The 20,731-nt window shown below is 39.3% G+C and overlaps 1 protein-coding gene across 20 annotated transcripts in view; it reads right to left on the minus strand.

The window, feature by feature from the left end:
* Positions 1 to 841: 841 nt before the first annotated feature.
* The window catches only part of FN1 (fibronectin 1), a 75,374-nt gene continuing 55,484 nt past the window's right edge, over positions 842 to 20,731 (minus strand). For 4 of the 20 annotated variants that reach the window (XM_007966186.3, XM_007966182.3, XM_007966181.3 and 1 more), the window contains 14 exons: positions 19,227 to 19,414; positions 18,275 to 18,362; positions 16,299 to 16,475; positions 15,421 to 15,510; positions 15,006 to 15,185; positions 13,442 to 13,531; positions 12,240 to 12,431; positions 12,040 to 12,146; positions 10,429 to 10,567; positions 7,966 to 8,130; positions 5,582 to 5,707; positions 4,957 to 5,063; positions 1,939 to 2,049; positions 842 to 1,609 (listed from right to left, as the gene is read on the minus strand). In XM_007966186.3, the coding sequence (XP_007964377.1) occupies positions 1,538 to 1,609; positions 1,939 to 2,049; positions 4,957 to 5,063; positions 5,582 to 5,707; positions 7,966 to 8,130; positions 10,429 to 10,567; positions 12,040 to 12,146; positions 12,240 to 12,431; positions 13,442 to 13,531; positions 15,006 to 15,185; positions 15,421 to 15,510; positions 16,299 to 16,475; positions 18,275 to 18,362; positions 19,227 to 19,414 (1,832 nt within the window). In that variant the 3' untranslated portion in view covers positions 842 to 1,537. Of the gene's footprint in view, positions 1,610 to 1,938; positions 2,050 to 4,956; positions 5,064 to 5,581; positions 5,708 to 7,965; positions 8,131 to 10,428; positions 10,568 to 12,039; positions 12,507 to 13,441; positions 13,532 to 15,005; positions 15,186 to 15,420; positions 15,511 to 16,298; positions 16,476 to 18,274; positions 18,363 to 19,226; positions 19,415 to 20,731 lie in introns of all 20 variants that reach the window. The other 16 variants (XM_007966185.3, XM_007966180.3, XM_007966179.3 and 13 more) reach the window with 4 other exon arrangements.

Below are 20,731 nucleotides of genomic sequence, written 5' to 3' on the forward strand. Positions count from 1 at the left end.
TCTGCCTCCTGGCTTCAAGCCATTCTCCTACCTCAGCCTCCCGAGTAGCTGGGACCAAAGGCACCCACCACCACGCCTGGCAATATTTGTATTTTAAATAGAGACAGAGTTTCACCATGTTGGCCAGGCTGTTCTCAAACTCCTGACCTCAGGTGATGCACCTGCCTCAGCCTCCCAAAGTGCTGGGATTACAGATGTGAGTCACTGCGCCTGGCCTGAATGTTAAATTTAATCCGAAAGTTTGTTTCCTCAATGTTAAATTGAAAAAGAAATGACCTTTACAGATCAGGAGTAAACAAACTGTTTGGCTGGGAGTTTATCAAGCCATGCAAAAGTGTCAGCCGATCCAAAGTAAGACATGTTAGATTGGGGTTATCATACTATGGGGTTTCCCTAAGATAAAACTCTATACTATACTATTCAAATACTTTTAATATCTTAGTCATTTTTATTTTCCTTGCGCACAATCTCTTTGAACAGAGGTTTATTCAATAAAGGAAGGAAATGGTGGAGGAAGGAAAGAATTATAATGGTTAGAAAAGAGTAACTAAAGATTATTTCGATTATACTTCTGAAGAGCAAACTAGCAATTTTAATAAATATTTGGGTCCACTTAAACTTATTAAAGCAGAAAGTATAAAGCTGTCTCCATTAGTGCAGAGATGAAGTGACAAAAACGAATCCGTTTTTGTAGCAACTGACTTAGAAAATCTTGTACTGAAATCAACAATTAGAGAGACTTGCACATCATAGATTTTCAAATGTTTGCTGAATTGAAAAAGAACATTGACAAGAATTATTTCCCCCCAAAGTGTCTTATGTCAAATAGATGAACTTCACGTTGTGGAATGTAAATCTTTTATTAAAACAGTTGTCTTTCCACAGTAGTAAAGCTTTGGCACATACAGTATAAAAAATAATCACCAACCATAGTTATACCAAATTCCTCTTATCAACTGCTTACTAAGTGTTTTCAATACAATTTTTTCCGTATAAAAATACTGGGAAAAATTGATAAATAACAGGTAAGAGAAAGATATTTCTAGGCAATTACTAGGATCATTTGGAAAAAGTGAGTACTGTGGATATTTAAAATATCACAGTAACAAGGTCATGCTTGTTCCTACAGTATCGCGGGCCAGACACTTAAGTGAAAGCAGAAGTGTTTGGGTGACTTTTCTACTTAAAATTTTGGTCATATCATTTCAATACATGTTGCATCTTGGTTGGCTGCATATGCTTTCCTATTGTTCCCAAACCAAATCACAAGTTAGAATCACTTCATTTAAAATACTGAGCGGTATTGAATACTTTGAAGCAGAACAGGCAATGTGCAGCCCTCATTTATGAGAAAACTCTCAGGACACTCCCAGGGTGATGCTTGGAGAAGCTGTGAGTTGAGCTGAAGCTGGAGCACTTCCTCCAGAGCAAAGGGCTTAAGAAAGAAACAAGAACTCTAAGATGGGTCTGCTAACAACACTCCAGTTTAGATGGATCTTGGCAGAGAGACACGCTTGTTCCTCTGGGTTGGAAAGATTTACTCTCGGGAATCTTCTCTGTCAGCCTGTACATCTAAAGGCATGAAGCACTCAATTGGGCAATTAACATTCTGTTTAAAAAGAAGGAAAAAAAATTAGTGGCAAATACTGTAAAGTGTACAGAAAAAAAAATGCGGGGAGGTGGAGACTCATGACAGCTGCTTATAAATAGGATAATATTTCTTCCTAGTTTCAAGAACCTAGCAGCATACTGGGCAATAGGAGATGTTCAAGAGTTAAATAAATTATAACTTAAACTGTATTATGGAATACAGTGTTTCACTTAAGTCATTTATGAGTTTTTTAAAAAATTAAAATATTTGGTTCATTCTGAAGAAAGATACCTGTAGAAAGGACTGTCTAGTATGAGGAAACACACTCGTGGCGCCAATGCACTTACAGTGTTTGTTCTTTGATGGTATCTCTGAGAATACTGGTTGTAGGACTGACCAGTAGTGCCTTCGGGACTGGGTTCACCCCCAGGTCTGCGGCAGTTGTCACAGCGCCAGCCCTGAGAGAGTAGAGGCATGAAGTCAAATGGGGTTTATGATAACCTGAGGACATTGTAATTTAGTGTTTGAGTTAAAGAAAAATTTCACAGCTTATGCACTGGCCAAATATAAGCAGTTAATCACTAAGGAAACTTTGATGATTTCATGCATTTATAATTCTTAGAATACATTTTGGCTTATTACCATATCTTGTACCTGTATCTGTCTCTCTGTGTTGTTTCTTTTCCCCCAAAATGTCCTCTCTTCTCTTCCTATTCAAACCTTACCCATCTCCTGAGGCTCATTCCAATCCCAACTTCCTCAACAAGTTCTCTGCACTAGATAATGGAAAAGGTAGAATCGTAGCGATTTTAAAAGGGACTTGAGATCACATGAACAAACATTGTCATTTTATAGGTAAGGAAACAGAGACCCAGAGGAGAGGAGTGACCTTGTTTAGAGGGAGCAGGGCAGTCATACTGTGGACCACTGGTGGAGTTGGGGCTGCCGCCCAGGAGGTGGGGTGACCCCGGCCATGTTCTTTCTAATGCACCACTTTACCACTCCCTTCCTAAACTTCCCTACGCAGAGACATGGTAGCCTTTCGTCCGGCCAGAGATGGCATGGGAGATGGAAACGGGACCAAGCTGAGCCAGTGAGGCTCCTCCCTGAGGTTTTTGCTGGAAATGGGAGGACATACATGTTCTCTTTTACTACTGTTCTTAAGCTGGGAGGGGGTAAAACTGGAGCTCATGGAGGTCAGGCATCAATGACACCATCTGCAGAGACCCCTCTGAAGCATGGCGCCAGTGCATGGGAAGGCACGAGGAGCAAGAGGGACTCCGGGTGCCATTGCTGGAGCAGCCCCTGAAGCTGGTGGATCCTGGGACTTTTCCATTCTGTGGACCATTTTTGCTTAACTTGAGTTGGACTTTTTTTCTTACAACTAAAACGCAGCCCTAAATAATACAATCACTTTCTTTTTTATATTAGAATTTAAATATTTTGGACATATTTCTCTGTGTAAGTGCATATGCCCCTTAATACCTAACACAATACCAGTGACTGCCTCCTTACAGAGTCATTGAATCTTCCTTTCATATGAGAAAGTAACAGTTTCCACTCCTGTCTTAAATGTTTCATTTAGCACTTTACTTGAGAATAGAATAAGCCTCACACATGAAAGGTTTCATGTGCATAAATAATGAGAAGATGCTGAAGTGAGACCAAAATCAACTTCCCAGCAAATTCACTCTCCATCACACATTTTTATACCAGAGTGACTGAATTCTAAGATCATACGATCACAGCCGTTATAAGTGTTAATGGAAGAGAGAGAGAGAGACAGAGAGAGATACTGAATTCAATCTAAATTCCAATCTCCAATTCTCCAGAATTGGGAGCACCTCCCTCCCCATGTAATCACTGGGGGTGAAACAAGATCAGAGTAGTTTCCATGGGCTGCCCCTGGTGGGGTCAAGACAGGCCCCTGAACGCCCTTGCTGCCAGATTAATTTTCCTAAAGATTAATTTTCCCAAAGACTATTTTCCATCATGTTTCTTTGCATCTTGGATACCTGTAATTGGTTAATGCCAAATGCATTAACCAGTGAGTCTCACCCTCGAGTGTGAAGCACGCCCCTCACCTACCAGGATTTGGGGAGTTGCTGGGAGGGCACGTCTTCACTGAAAACAAAGAGCTGTCACGTTCCATTGCTTTTATTTGAGTTACGCGTCATTTCGTTTTGAAATTTCAAATCATATTAGAGAAAGGCATATTATTTTTTGTTATACTGGGCATATTTTAGAAATGGTTGAGAAGTACTGGTTTAAACAATGGGCTGCCAAGGCCCTCCATAAGCCACTTCTTCCCATCTAATTTCTTACCAGAAGACAGCAGGCAGAGGGTTGGCTCACCAAAGCCCACCTGGGCCAGCTCCTTTCGATGCCAGGGGGTGTGCTTTCTGTCTCTCTGCTTTCTACCCTCTCAACTAAACCTTAGGCATCGTAAACCTCAGTCAGTTCATGCTTCTCTTTCTTGCTAATTCCAGCCTACCCAGAACTGTATTTGTCAGACCCACTTAGAACTTAATTAGCTTGACTTCGAAATGTATGCTAATTTAACATCTTCAACTATATCATTAAGAGCCAAGACCATTTCCCATTTCCTCTGTTTTTCCTATATTACTTAGCACAGTGCTAGACCTGTAACACGAATCTGTTCTGAATCAAGGAGAGGGTGAAAGAGTGGCATTTTCTTACATCTGAGATATTATTCAAAATATTTAACAACGTTGCCATGGGGACACCAGTCCATCAGAATGGAGCTGGAGGCCTAGAGCTACACTGCACTTAACACTTCAGTTGCTGAAAAATAGAAGCAGCCTGAGAGTAGCGGGGGAGGGGATGGTCTCAGGCTGCCCAGGATGGGGAGAACTGGCTGAAATGAAACACATTCTGCTCACCACTAATTAATTTGACTAGTATCTCTGCTTCACTTTTTTTCAGTGTAAATGATATCTCTGAGATGTCAGGGAGCTTAGGAAAATGATTCTAGCATAGTATAAATGACAGGTATTACTATTAAGAATGACTCAGGACTCAAGGTTTTGGTACTCTACATGCCATTCATTCTTTACTATTAATATAATAGTATTTAATTATAATAGTATTTAATATAATAGTAATTCTATTACTATTACTATTACTAGTCATAGTAATTTCTAGTACTAGAAAGAATGAATGGCATGTAAGGTAGACATAGAGCTACTCTAGAGCGCTGTGTCAGCAGCTGTATGCCAGCAAGAAACGTGGTATTTTAATACTTCTGAAGGGTCTCTGCCCCTCCTGTGTGTACGACACATCCTCACAGGAGCCCACCCTTTATCTTAGCTAGCTTGTAGGGAGCCTGGCACATCTGGTCTTACCCGCTGGCCTCCAAAGCATGTGCAGGAGCAAATGGCACCGAGATATTCCTTCTGCCACTGTTCTCCTACGTGGTACGTCTTCCCATCATCATAACACGTTGCCTCATCTGCATGTAGACACAAGACAGATGCATGTGTAAGCTGAGAATAATACTGCAGACTTGATCTGGGGGTGGGTTCTATTTCTGTCCTAAATTTATATCATCACAGTGCAAATTCCACATATTTATGTGAATCATCCATAAGAGAAGTACTGCTATACAGATCTTAGGGTGGCATTTCCAAAAATTAGACTTAATACTGGAAAGGCTCCAATGGGAAGATGGAAATCATATTTTACAAGTTGAATCTACAGACTAATAAAGCTGCTTTCTAGCATTTTACTGCAGATAATGGTCAAAATACTCAGGTTGGAAAAGTGCTAAAGTGTCCTGTAATAACATTAAATCATGACTCATTTTTGAAGCTTGTCTTCACTTTCCCAAATCAAAAGACTAAGAAACCCACTGTTCACTCTTCAAGGAGACCTAAAGTCTCCGATCATTTCTGTGAATGAGAGTTACAGCCTGATAATGAAAGTGGGAACGCTTAATAAGGCAACTAAAAATGATCTGTGATGACGTACGAGGGTCACACTTGAATTCTCCTTTTCCATTCCCAAGACACGTGCAGCTCATCATCTGGCCATTTTCTCCCTGACGGTCCCACTTCTCTCCAATCTTGTAGTTCACACCATTGTCATGGCACCATCCTGTAGGGGTGGGGAAAGTCAGGACCAAAAAGTTATTTGTATATTCTGACTCACAAGACAGTGGGTGAACTGGGACGTGTCACAGGGTCTTCAGAACCATGATCTGGAAGAAACAGCAAGTTAAAGATAAAAATCCCTATAATGGGCCATTTTATTTGATTATTTTTATTTATTTAATTTATATGTATATATATTTTTGAGACAAAGTCTTGCTCTGTCACCCAGGCTGTAATGAAGTGGTGCAATCTCGGCTCTCTGCAACCTCTATCTCCTGGGTTCATGCAATTCTCCTGCCTCAGCCTCCCGAATAGCTAGGATTACAGGCACTCCCCACCATGCTATTTTTTTTTTTTTTTTTTTTTTTTTTTTGTATTTTTAGTAGAGATGGGGTTTCACCATGTTGGGTAGGCTGGTCTCAAACTCCTGAGCTCAGGTGATCCACCCACCTCAGCCTCCTAAAGTGCTGCGATTACAGGTGTGAGCCACCATGCCTATCCAATGGGCCATTTCTTTGGTTGACTTTTAAAATATTATTTTTTTTTATCATTTACCATTTTCTAGGACATTTTAAGATTCAATTTATTCTGCCACAATCATGACATAAGAATAGTCAAATGAAATGACTTCCATTTGAATTCTCACTATTAAGATTTAAAATTGTGGAAAACTAAAGTGGGATTGGAGTAGACTGTTAGGAATAGAACCTAGATGAAAAATCACTTTTGGATTTGCAGAAACCCTGGATACGAAATAGTTCAATTAACCATAAAACAAGGATCAGCTGATCTCTATATGCCACCACCTGTTTCAGGTACATGGGAAGAGTAAAAAAAAAAAAAAGAACCTGGATAAAACAAAACAAAAACAAACAAAATGCTAAATTATTGGTTATTATCCACATCAAATAAGACTGGTTCTGTGGAATATCTAAAAGTCACAGTTATATGTCTTTAACTACTATACATAAGAGATAACTTTTTAACCTCCAGGGCTTATACAACAAAACACACCTCAGAAGCTTATATAACAATATACTACTTCTTCCATTTTATCAACACTTCAGCCTGCCTTAAGTTACAAAGTAAAATAATTAGACAACTATGACATCAAAACAAAGATTATGTAAGTTTAGCCAAAGAGTCACATAAATGAACTTGACAGCTCTGCTCCCACAATTGCACCTAAGTGCTTAAACAGGTAATAAACGTACAAACTTAAATGTAGTTCGATTTCAGGAGTTAAAAACCACCTACTTGAAGTCAAATATTAAAATTTCCAACTCCTAAACAGCATATGATGTTTTTACTGTTTTTCATTTTCAGATGGTCAAATATGGAAGTCTATATTGAAAACAGCTGGCTCTAAAATTTCAGTCTGTATTAAATGATTTCAAGTATACAAGCTAAGTAAAATACTTTGGAAATCCTTTTTTACCAAGTCCTATATTCCAATCCCATGGGACATGATTTCTGTATGTCTATAGGTGGCTTATTTATAGGCATAATGGTCAACATCTATAAAAATGAACCAATTGTCAATAATAATCACATCTCGTAAACACAAAGAATAAATGAAAGGTTTATACATTCTAATTCTAAATCTCAAAGCATAATAGATATTTCCTAGGCACATTTTAACTTAAAAAGTTTGAAAAATTAAAACCTATTAGAATTTAAAAATCAAACATTTATCAATTCAAGTTGATTTTTAATGATCTAAAAGCAGATTATCTGTTTTTTCTTTTATATTTCTAGCAACATTCAAGCTACCTGGGCTATGTGTGTGAGGCAAAAGTGTGTACATGTGTACTATGATATGAGCATGTTTGGTTTATGCTGAAGGAGACAGTGTTTTTGAGTCTAAATGTTCACCTCTGATTTCACTCAACACTAAAGATTAAAAGAGATTTGAAGTTTTTCTGTGTTTCTAATACTCTTAATTAGAACTGGTTCCAAAAGCCTTTAACTTTATCGATTTGTTTTCACAGAAAATTTCAAAAATTAAATTAGCACCATAACCTTATGTTTAATTAATGGTTGTGTTGGCATACAACCCTTGAAATGAAGCAGTGTCCACCAAGTAAAATTTCCCATCATTTTTCTATGATGCAAAATATTACTTCGAGTCAAACAGTATTCCCTTGTTTGCTTCATGTTTGGAAGAACCTATGTCTTCCAAACATGCTTCCTTGGCATATGAGTGCATGCATGGAACTGAGGAGACGAACACGCAAGTGGATGGACAAAGCAACTACTCACTAGATGAATCACATCTGAAATGACCACTTCCAAAGCCTAAGCAGTGGCACAACAGTTTAAAGCCTGATTCAGACATTCGTTCCCACTCATCTCCAACGGCGTAATGGGAAACCGTGTAGGGGTCAAAGCATGAGTCATCCGTAGGTTGGTTCAAGCCTTCATTGACTATGAAGAAAAGGAGGAAAAAGCAAAAAGAGACATCTTATTAATCGATTTGGACCATAAGAAGAAAACTGAATGATTGTATACAATGACTTAATCTAAAACAAAAATTCTAGGAGGATTAAGAGGCATTCATCTGTTCTATTAAGGCATTAACTGCTCTAAAAAACCATGCTTAGATGTAGTCAGTGGACACCTGTCACAGGCATCTGACAAGAAGCCCATCTTTTATTTTTCCCTTTGTTTCTAAAATAATTGCCATTTCTGCTAAAACTACTTTATAGAACGTGGAACAGATCTTGAGGCAGTTTAAGCTAGTTGAGAACTTTAGTGGGATGCAAAGACTAGCGATGCCTCTCCACTGGTACCTGAGTGACCTTGGGCTAGCTATTTAACATTGCTCTGCCTTGCTTCCCTCATCTGCAATACTAGGAGAATAATAAAAATATCTATACCTCCTGGGGAATCTGCGAAGATGATATAAGGTCATGAATTCAAAACACTGACCCTTTTCCAAGACTTAGAAAGTGTTCACTAAATAAAGAATAATTATTAAAGTTGTCTTTTGCTTATAGTGCAAAAGTCTTAGCATTTTAATATACCATTATAATGTAATTTTCACTTTTATTATTGTAATTTTTGCATAATAGTGCAGCAAACCTAGATTTTGGACACTGTTATTATAGTGGTGAGACCGCTTTATCAGTGACGTCAACGGTTCCAAATAAGAAAAAGCCCTTGGAATACAGATGATTTAGGAATGAGTAAGGGAGTGTCTTCATGTTACCTAAGATCTTATCTCTTTATGATTTGGAAAAGCTTATTTTAAAAAAAATCTGTGCAAACAAAGCATGCTTCGAATTATTCCCTAAAAATTAAATAAACTAATTTACTTTGCCTTAAAGTCCCACTGTGTATTTTTCTTTTTACAGTGCAAAACTCAACAGCTCAAAAGCAGTAGATATTTGAAGTGCCTAATTTTTAAAAGGCATCACCCTTGAAGAAAATAGTGTTTTGGAGAGCTAGTAAGTCTGAGATGTCTCAAAGCTGGGAGAACCTGGTTAGAATGTAGAGTACTGCTACTGGGAATAAGGAGTTTAAAAGAAAAATGGAAGGAACTTAAATTGTTCCTAGGGGTTTCTATACTCAAAAGAGCCAGGAGTTAAAATTCCATCCTAACTAAAGTTAAAGAGATGGAATCTTTTTTTTTTTTTTTTTAAATGACTTAGAAAAGCACGAAGACCTTTTTGCTCTTGAAAATTCTGTTCACGTGGCATTCTGCTAGTAAAATCACAAAAGGCAAAGATAAGCATTACTGTGGCTATGTAATACAACAAACACAAATTAATCTCCTCCCAACCTCTCTCCAGCCAAATGCTCAACTGCTTAATTCACAGGAATTTATACATGTAAAGTAGCACAGTCTTCTATCAGATGAGGGAAGAGACTAAAATTAAGCAACTGGCCTTAGGAATAAAATCTGTCACTTGGCAAAAACAGGACTTAGCACTCTCTGTTGGTGTGGAGTAGAGAACCCTCCTGTTGGAAGATTCGGGATTCACGGTTTTGATTATCCCCTATCTCATGTGCCTTGGTGGATCTTCAGCTGCTTCAAATTGAGAAGCCAGGTGGCACACTATTGATTTAAAAGGATTTCCCAGGTGCTACAGAGAAGAGTCAATGATCTTTTAACCTCTATAGAAGCTTTTGACCTATATAGTCAGGAAAAAAATGGAAATAACGTTGGGAAAAATGGAAATAACATTGGAAAAATGAATTAACTTTGGAATAACATTCTCTGCAGACAGAAATGCACAATGGTGGTAGCATTTTATATCAGGAGCAAAAGCCAACTGTCCCCATGTCTGCAGAAGGGGTATTTTCTTTATAGGTGATCATTTCAGTATTTAAGAATCACTCAAGAGGACAGCAGCATGGTGAGTGGAGAGGGGTCTGGGGAAAGACATCAGGAAACCTGTGCCCTATATCAACTCAGATACTCACAAGTAAGGACTCAGAGTGTTGTACTAAATAATATTTGAAGTCCCTTCCAGATCTATAATCATATCACTATTTGACAGTCTGTCAATAACGTATGCATTTTGTGAAGACAACAGGATATGGCAGGAGGTGAGGGAGAGATTAATTTAATACAAAGTTGCTCATTTATTTCATGTTGATGTGTTGCATTATTTCCCAAAGATAAAAAGACAATGGCAACAAAGGTACAGTCAACAGAAAAGCCCATCTCTGGTGTAGAGCAGAGGGGAGCCTGTATCTTAATAATACGTGTTTACATACCAGAGTTGCCCACGGTAACAACCTCTTCTCGAACCTTATGCCTCTGCTGGTCTTTCAGTGCCTCCACTATGATGTTGTAGGTGGCACCTCTGGTGAGGCCTGTCAGAGTGGCACTGGTAGAAGTTCCAGGAACCCTGAACTGCAATTATCGGTACATCCAAAGCAGAGAGAAAGCATTATAGTGAGGAATGACATGGGCTCTCCTCTTACCAATAACCCTCACTGTTTAAACAAAGCAAAGGAAGACAATAAACAAACAAACAAACAAAAAAAAAAAAAAAAAAAAAAAAAAAGGGTATAGTGGTCCTAACCAGCGGAGGAGAGAAATGGAACAAGGATAGGGGCTAACATTCCTGCCAGATTTTCCTGCCAACAATCTACCTATGTGGTCCGTAGTTAGCAGGAGCCCTCGACAATACTAGAGACGGCCTGCCCTTGATCTTGCTTCAGTCGCAGGTCTGCATAAGCCCTCGGGAAGCTCTGGCCATGTTTGCTTGACATAAAACCCGGACACTGCACTATATGGGAGACACAGTCATGCTACTCCAAGAGGTATCTGACCCCAGTGTGGAGTCCTTAAAACAGTTGGGCAAATCCTCAAACCTGTGTTTCTAAGCTCATAAATTTCCTACAGTGTTGTCAGTTTTTAAATTCTACCACTTTCTAAAAATAACAACATAATAAAAATTGATACTGTCAGTGGGCCGGGTGCAGTGGGTGGCTCATGCTTGTAGTCCCACTACTTTGGGAGGCCAAGGTGGGTGGATTATGAGGTCAGGAGATCGACACCATCCTGGCCAACATCGTGAAACCCCATCTCTACTAAAAACACAAAAATTAGCTGCGTGTGGTGGCACGTGCCTGAATCCCAGCTATTTGGGAGGCTGAGGGAGGAGAATTGCTTGAACCAGCGAGGTAGAGGTGCAGTGAGCTAAGATCACGCCACTGCACTCCAGCCTGGGCGACAGAGCAAGACTCTGTCTCAGGGGAAAAAAAAAAATTGATACTATCAACACAAAGAATATACATTTTAGAGAATCAATCACTTATCAGCTGCTATGCACAACTTAGGCTGTTTTTTTTCTATAGACATAGATAGTGGGGTTCTTCAAGGACAAATCGTAAAGGTAGTGTTGTAGACTGCTGCACACAAATGGAAATTCAGGTAGAATGTTTTTCTTTCTTTTCTAGAATCATCTCTTTGTCCTTACTCAAAAAGGAACCTCAAATGTGTGAGAATAATAGAAATAGTTTCATTTTCTCTATGAAATAAAAGCTAGTGTCTCTCTGGTATATCCTCCAAAGTAGAGCCATGTTGGGATTAAAAAAAAAAAAAAGGCTTAAATATGCCATCTTCTAAGAGGTTCTAGAAGGAAAGCCACTTTTTTTTTTTTTTTTCTTCAAAAGATGGGGTTTCACCACATTGGCCAGGCTGGTCTTGAACTCCTGACCTCAAGTGATCCACCTGCCTTGGCCTCCCAAAATGCTGGGATTACAGGCGTGAGCCACTGCACCCAGCCATGAAGCCACTTTTTATCCGAGGGCTGGTCACTTCAATTACCTAACTTATTCTGTGCTGCTCCATGAGAAGTGAAGAGAAAAATTAATTACCTGTAAGGGCTCTTCGTCAGTGCCAACAGGATGACATGAAATGATGTACTCAGAAGTGTCCTGGAATGGGGCCCATGAGATGGTTGTCTGAGAGAGAGCTTCTTGTCCTGTAGAGGCATTTGGATTGAGTCCCGGCCCATGTGGGTAGAGGTGATAGTCTACGTCTTCCCTGGGGATGTGACCAATTTGAATCTCCTCACCTACATTCGGCGGGTATGGTCTTGGCCTATGCCTTATGGGGGTGGCTGTTGTGGGAGGTGTGGTCCGCCTAAAACCATGTTCCTCAAAGATCATTTGTTGCCCAACAGTGGGTTGCTGACCAGAAGTGCCAGGAAGCTGAATACCATTTCCAGTGTCATACCCAGGGTGGGTGATGAAAGGGGTCTTTTGAACTGTGGAAGGAACATCCAAGATCTCTGGTCCATGAAGATTGGGGTGTGGAAGGGTTACCAGTTGGGGAAGCTCGTCTAGCCAAGAGAGGTTAGAGCCAAAAAAGCAAAGCGCATTAAGCTCCAAGAAGCAGCAGCAATAATAATAATCTATTCAGGCAACAATGAATGTTCACCAATGTGATAAAAAGCCCTCAGAAAATGAGCAGTTCTGAGATCACGAAACACTTTTTCCAGAAAGAAATCTTTAGGATTTTTCTCAAAGGTTTCTTTATAGTTTAGAAAGAAAAAAGTGTTAGTATGAATTTATCATACACACAGCTTTAAACCGCTGGGCCCCTTAGAAGCTGCCTCTGCTCAAATTAAACCTAATGGAACTGAAATGTGCATTCTCTTTCTTTCTTTTTTAAATTGGAGAAGCAAGTTGTAGGAAGTAGAATCCAGACTAATCATATTAGTGTCTTAAGTATGAGAATTACAGAGGTTTGGCTCAACAGTTCTTCATGGTTTGAAATGGTAAAAATAGATAAAACACACATTCATTTTTAAAATTTTCCTATCACGACAGCATTTTCTTGAAATTAAAACTGGGTGCAAAAGCAAGACATTATTTAGCTCGAAGTTGTAGAAACCAAACAATAAATAAAGATAAATGTGAGAGGTTTCTCTTCCTCCTTTAAAAAAGGAAACATTTTAAAATTCAACAGAAGGTATAAAAGAAGAGCAATGATAGCAACTTGGTTTTACATTTTACATCTTGTTTGAATTTTTAAAAGGCGAATAACAAGGCTTTATATTGAGTGGCTGTAGTAAAGAAAAAAAATAAAACCAAACTCTGCAGTGCATGTTAAATTATTCCTACTATTACAGAATACAATATATACACTATGCTGTTAGAAAAAAAATCACAAGAAATGCATCAAAACACAGAGAACCTTTTCATATTGCAAGATTGCTCATCTGTTATTAGTTTTGTCCTAACTTTCTCCTTGTTACCTGCAAGGTACTCTTACCTGTCTTTTTCCTTCCAATCAGGGGCTCGCTCTTCTGATTATTCTTCAGGGCAATGACATAAATTGTATATTCGGTTCCCGGTTCCAGGCCTGAAGGGAGAATAGAACCATCACATTATGTCAATGGGCTCAGCTAGTCAAGTGGAAGTCGGTCTCACCAGCAGATGCTCCTGGGAGGAGGCACTTCCTCTCCAGCTGGCTGTTGGCCTCTTGAAGGTAAAATCGACTTCACTTTTCCTCCATAAACACCTAAATATCCTGCATATAAAGTTCACATCGCAAAGTACTTGTCTGACTGTCATATCTGACACCTGAATAGACACTTTTTGGGTACCTTTTCCAGGGTATTCTTTTACCATGTGGTCTTATTTGCCTTTTTGAATTTAAGAAAATCTATCAGCATCATATACCACCACTGGAATATCAATTTGGAAGACAGTCCTGCAGATTATATACATGAATCTACTTAGGCCTAATAACCAAGTGGTCCTCAGTGGCAGATCAATGAAAAGCAAAACTCAAGGCAAGTGAAGGGTAAGAGAGATTGGCCAATCTTTGTACAGCCTCTGTGGGAAGTGTCTAGTTCAATTCCTCTCATATCTGCTTCTATTTTCCTGTTCTCCCGAGTTTTAAAAAGGCAGTGTGTCCTTCTAATGTCTGTATGTTCTATGGGAATTTTAAAGTCTAGGTGATACTCTATACAGACTGATATGGTTTGGCTCTGTATCCGCATCCAGATCTCATCTGGAATTGTAATCCCCATGTATTGAGGAGAGGAGGTGATTGGATCATGGAGGTGGTTCCCCCAGGCTGTTCTCATGATAGTGAGTTCTCACAAGATCTGATAGTTTTGTAAGTATCTGGAAGTTCCTCCTTTGTGCTTCTCTCTCCTGCTGCCATGTAAGACATACCTGCTTTCCCTTCCACCATGATTGTACATTTTCTGAGGCCTCCTCAGCCATGCGGAAATGTGAGTCAATTAAACCACTTTATAGCAGTGTGAAAACAGACTAATACACATAGTTTAAAAATTTCATCTCTTGGGCAAAAATAATACTAGAGACTTATAGTCTTTCCCACCAAGGTAATCAACTTTTATTCGCCATTCCAGGCATTCTTTCTGATGTGGGTGGTTGGGATTGCTGTGCCTCAAGACCTATCCTGTGATAGTGGTCAATGGCAGGCGGTACTCTGGCAAGTCCTGCAAGAATGCCATATCTATAGAGATCTGAGTGTAATGACAGAATCACTATCAGCTAGTTTGCTTTGAAAAATATCTTTCTCCAGGACTGAATTGACAGGTATCTGGCAAACTTGCAACAAAAGGAAAACATGAGTCTAGTCCTGCCATTTAGGACAGTCTTGAAATTGCATTTTCCTTCACTCATGCCTTCTGGGATGTATTGAGCTGTACCACTCCTACACAGAGAATGCTTTTTGAGGTTATCAGGAACAGGGTTTTGCATTCTCACGACACAGTATCAAAGACGCAGCGGGCGTTTGCTAAGGACTTCATGTGCCCTAGGTAGTAAGAAGGAAAATGACAGCATGGAAGCAGCAATACCAGTAATAGTAGCCTCTGTGACACCAGGGCGGGGCCGAGGGACCACTTCTCTGGGAGAAGACCCAGGCTTCTCATACTTGATGATGTAGCCAGTGATCCTGGCACGTGGCGGCTGCCACGATACCAGCAAGGAATTGGGTGTGGTGGCCAGGAAACGCAGGTTGGATGGTGCATCAATGGCTGAAAGAAAAGAAAATTAAGTCTCTAAGAAGGCAAATAACCAAGAAAATTATTCCCACACTTTTCTCCCTAGCCCTTCTAAACACACTTAAAAGAATCCGAGAATACTGTAAACCGGAAACAGGATTCTCGGGAATCTATAATACAAAAATATCTGCCTCACTTTTGTTTTTTGAGTTCATGAGACTGACTGCATACAAGTCAGTGGCATTTCCTCAGTAGAAGGTATAGTTACCTGTGGAGGCGTCGATGACCACAGGGGAGCTCCGGGCATTGTCGTTCAGGGTGTACAGGTAGATCTTGTAGTCAGTGCCTGGTTGTAAACCTGGGATTTGAGAAGAGATGATTTTTACCAGTTCTTGCTTTACTAGGAGAATTCTCAAGCTCGCCTGCAGTTTTTCTGGGTTCCTCTATCATCCCATATTTATATGGACTATCAAAGTGGTCCACATTTGAACAGTAAAGTAGAGCATGGTATGGATGTAACTGTTAACAAGAAATGTATCTTGAAAGTGAATCACTGATGCAGATAAGGACACTGGCTAAAGTAAATTCTGGAATGCAAAAATGCTATATTGGAAGAGGCAACATTCATTGCAGAATGAGGGGCAGCCATTTATTGAGGTTTTCTCTTTATAGTAATCAGATGATCAATAGCTGAGCCTTGGAATCACAATTTTAAAAAACTGAAAAAGACCTCAGATATTGAATATTCTTTGGTTACAACTTTGACCTTTATTAAGTAGTATAATTTACTTTTATATTAACTATGCTTTTTAATTTATACTAATGCTAAGATCTATACATCACTGTTTTTTATTTCTTTTAGTTTTAAACTTTGTGTTATAATTTTTTAAATAAGAAAGGGCACAATGATGAAAGATCAAACTTGTTGAATGAAACTTACGCCATTTCCATGACAAATATTACACAAAATCAGGCATTCAAAAGACAAAACAATTTCTGATCATAGCATGAAAATAACGTTCTAAAACTGGGTAATGATAACACTGAAAATAAATTTTATCAGTGTCAGTCTTAGAGCAATTAATAAGTCAGTTTACATTGTGGATATTTTTTAACAAATGTGGTTAGCACAATGAGTTCCCTGACCTGTGATGGTGTAGCTTCTGACATCTGGCTTGATGGTTCTCTGGATTGGAGTCTGGCCATTGGCTGGAACAGCATCAACTTGGAAGCCAGTGATCGTCTCGGTCTTGGTTCTCCAGCTAATGGTGATGGTGGTCTCAGTAGCATCTGTCACACGAGCCCTTCTTGGTGGGCTGACATCTGCACAGGAGCATAACTAGAGATTAGTGCCTGCTTGGCTCATCCTTGTAAAGTTTTGGTATTTTAAAATGTTTCCTTGGTATATATCAAATTCATCCATTTCAAGAAATATATAACTAGTAATGTGTAGATTATCTCCTTTGGCATTCAGAGAGAAAGGTCAACTGCAATTAGAAAATATGAAAAATCTACCTCTCATACACTTTATTTTGAAGAACTGAAAAGCTTTATAGATACTGCCAGTGGTTCCTAGGGCTGGCTTTTTAGTATCTACAAATATTTCAATAAATATTAAAATTATTAATGCATTATAATGTAAAAATATGTGTGGTAGGAGTTATAACATGGCCAGCTAACAATTATATGTGTGTGTGTATGTGTGTGTGAGAGAGAGAGCATGTGTATGTCTGTGTGTGTCTAATATTACTGCAAGTATTTTTTCTTTTCTCTCAACAGGTAAAATGCCATCCTTCTTTTATAAACGATGAAACTTTGACACTTTACCTGACTTTTGAAAAGGCATATATCAAGTTATTGATATAACAGAAGACTAGAATCTAAGCCTGATTTTGGTCCAATGGTTACTGTGCTGTGATATAATTTGGATATTTGCACCTGTCCAAATCTCTGTTGACTTGTAATCCCCAATGCTGGAGGTGGGGCCTGGTGAGAGGTGTTTGGATCATGGGGGCACATCTCTTGTGGCTTGGTGCTCTCTTTATGACAGTGAGTTCTCAAGAGATTGGGTCATTTAAATCTGTGGAGTCGTCCCCTACAACTCTTTCTCTCTCTCGATCTTGCTTTTGCCACAGCCATGTGATGTGCCTGCTCCCCCTTGGCCTTCCATGATGATTGCAAGCTTCCCAAGGCCTCCCTAGAAACCAAGATACCAGCACCATGCTTCCTGTAAAGCCTGCAGGCCTGTGAGCCAGTTAAGCCTCTTTTCTTTAGAAATTACCCAGTCTCGGCCGGGCGCGGTGGCTCAAGCCTGTAATCTCAGCACTTTGGGAGGCTGAGACAGGCGGATCACAAGGTCAGGAGATCGAGACCATCCTGGCTAACCCAGTGAAACCCCGTCTCTACTAAAAAATACAAAAAGCTAGCCAGGCAAGGTGGCGGGCGCCTGTAGTCCCAGCTACTCGGGAGGCTGAGGCAGGAGAAAGGCGTGAACACGGGAGGCAGAGCTTGCAGTGAGCTGAGATCTGGCCACTGCACTCCAGCCTGGGCGACAGAGCGAGACTCTGTCTCAAAAAAAAAAAAAAAAAAAAAAAAAAGAAATTACCCAGTCTTAGGTATTTCTTTATAGTAATGCAAGAATGGCCTAATGTGCATTGTTAAGATATAGCAGAAGCCAGTGGGGTCTCCCCAAGCTTAGCTCTATGAAAACAAATTCTAACAAGTAGAGCATAAACTAGATGTCAGTCCTAGTCCATAACATCAACATTGTAAGCTGATGAAGTGATTCCATTTTATGGGTCAGTAGACCCCTTTCTGAAGGAGTATAAAAGATGACAGTCATGCGTCAAAAAGACAATCAAATTGATTTTCAAATTAGGACTCATTCCACTGTTAACATATATAGCTTAAAAAGCATTTTTTTAATTAATTTATTTATTTTAAGAGACAGGGCCTTACTATGTTGCCCAGGTTGGTCTGAAACTCCTGGCCTCAAGTGATGCTCCCACCTCAGCTTCCCAAAGTGCTAGGATTTTAGGCATGAGCCACTGAACCCTGCTGATTTACCTTTAATTTTGGTCTATACAGAAGGTTTGTCGATATGAAGAGATTTTATTGCTTACTCTCTAGAGTGGTGACAACTCCCTGAGCTGGTCTGCTTGTCAAAGTGTCCTTAAGAGCATAGACACTCACTTCATATTTGGTGGCCACCTAGAGAAATAAGGGCATGGTGAGCGTTAGCAGTGTCATGAACTGAAACCCAGGGAGTTTCACTATAGCATTAGGTAAATACAATGATTAGAAAATAAAAAATAAACAAACTAGCAAAACTCACAACCTTGTAAATTCCTTGATTTCATTCCTACAGTGCAGGTGATCAACGTATTTAATTTATCAATTTTAAAATGCTCTTAGCGGTTAAGCTTAAGTAAGCCATAGATTACATACTTAAACTAAGCTGGTAAAAAAATGAGGAAAGTGGGTATTAGCATATTTTTCTTTTTTATGATCTGACAGGTGCAAATCATAATTTTTTCCTTATCATAGAGAGGCAAAAAGAATGTTCCATTTTGTTTCTGACAATCTTTCTGTAGTTTCCCCTGAAATTGACCTTACATTAAGAGGTACATCAACCCCCTAGGTTCCTAGCAGTTTTCTGCATGTATGTCTGGAAGGTTTTTAAAATGTTTTAATGAGGGTAGGGTCAAGGTAAACTGGTACAAACTGTAAAATATTCTTTACCAAGATAACAGAGCTCAGAAAATGCATAACTAAGTTGATTTATGCATTCAAGCAACGGATATGTAAATTGTCCCCCACAACCTTTTAAAATAAGCACAATACATCTAAAAGAGCTGAACAAAATCCAAAGCTATTTATAAAATTCTGTCCCAATGGTTACCTGGAAAACTTAGGTCAACATAAAGGAATTCTGTTGATACAAAGTTACAATAAGTATTTGATGCAGAGGAAAAGAATAGTTAGATTTATTATGACATTATATTTTCACCACCTTAGAAACTGTATTAGAGATGGTCTCCATCTTTATTCCAACGAACAAAGGTCACGTCTTACCATAAGTCCTGATACAACCACGGATGAACTGTCAGGAGCAAGGTTGATTTCTTTCATTGGTCCGGTTTTCTCCTTGGGGGTCACCCGCACTCGATACCCAGTGAGCTGAACATTGGGTGGTGTCCACTGGGCGCTGAGGCTCGTTGGTGTGACCTGAGTGAACTTCAGGTCAGTTGGTGCAGGAATAGCTGTCGGGATTGTAATTGGTTAGAGGTTATCTTATAGGAAATGGGGAAAAAGGAAAATAAAGTGGGTTCCAAGAAGTAGAATGGATTGTTCTTGTTGGGTTAGGTGGGTTCCCTGGTCAAGCAAAGATTCAGTACGAGAAAGTACAATAAGGGATGTAAAATGAAGAAAGTGTTTGCTGAGAAATGTGTTTTATATCCACCAATTCTCAGAATCACTGAGAACATTTGGATAAATGCCAGAACTCTAGGAGATTTTAGGTTTTAGAAGTTTTTTTGCTTTCCCTTAAAAAAAAAGTTATATTGCCTTATTGACCATTATGATTTATTTTCCCTTTGTATGGAAAAATAAGCAGTAGCCCTTTTTCTTTCTTAAAATTTTTAATTAATTTAGAAACAGGGTCTTGCTCTGTCATCCAGGCTGCAGTGCAGTGGAGCTGTCATAGCTCATCGCAGCCTTGAACTCGTAGGCTCAAGCGATCCTGTACCTCACCCTCTTGAGTAGCTGGGACTACAGGCATGTGTCACCACACCTGGCTAATTTTTTCATATTTTTTGTAGAGATGGGGTCTCGCTTCATTGCCCAGGCTGATCATGAACTCCTGGCCTCAAGCAATGCTCCCACCTTGGCCTCCCAAAGCACTGGGATTACATGTGTGAGCCACTGCACCCGGCTTCCTTTTTCTACATAAAGTATCTTTGTATATGGATAACCATTTCACATAGTATTCCATCCAAAAAAGAGAGAATAATGTTTTTATTGTCTCTTTATTTGGACCCTATGACAGATATGGCTGCTAAATTTGATGTTCTCTCTGTAATGCGGCATAGGAAGAAAATTGGCTCCCAACAGAAGCAGAAGAGAGAAGCGAAAAGCAATAATACAGACTGTCACCTCTAGGGTTTATGCTGTCACTAGGATACATCTTTAGCATTCTACTCTGCTTCAGAAATAAAGCACAAGAGCTAAAGTATTATGGAAAGCAATTGCCCTATTGATTGTTTCCTATGTGTCTGAATCACAATCATTTAAGCTAATTATACACCAGCGCATGACATCTAACCAGAGAAGAAAGGTCTTACCCATGTGTGCTCAGAATCATGCTGCTATGAAATGCCCCAGTTTGGGTTCCTTTTTATAAGTAAGCTGTATGATGCCAAACTTCTTTCCTTTATACATAGTGAGGGTAATCACAGGGAGTCAGAGCTTAGGAAATAATCCACAATTTTAGTATCCTCTTCAAATGTCTCGTTTTATGGTCTTGTTTATAAGCCAAGATACTCCAAAATTTCTTTTTATCAGACTTGTTTACTTAAATA

The sequence above is a fragment of the Chlorocebus sabaeus genome, chromosome 10 (assembly GCF_047675955.1).
Source record: "Chlorocebus sabaeus isolate Y175 chromosome 10, mChlSab1.0.hap1, whole genome shotgun sequence".
Classification (NCBI taxonomy): domain Eukaryota; kingdom Metazoa; phylum Chordata; class Mammalia; order Primates; family Cercopithecidae; genus Chlorocebus; species Chlorocebus sabaeus.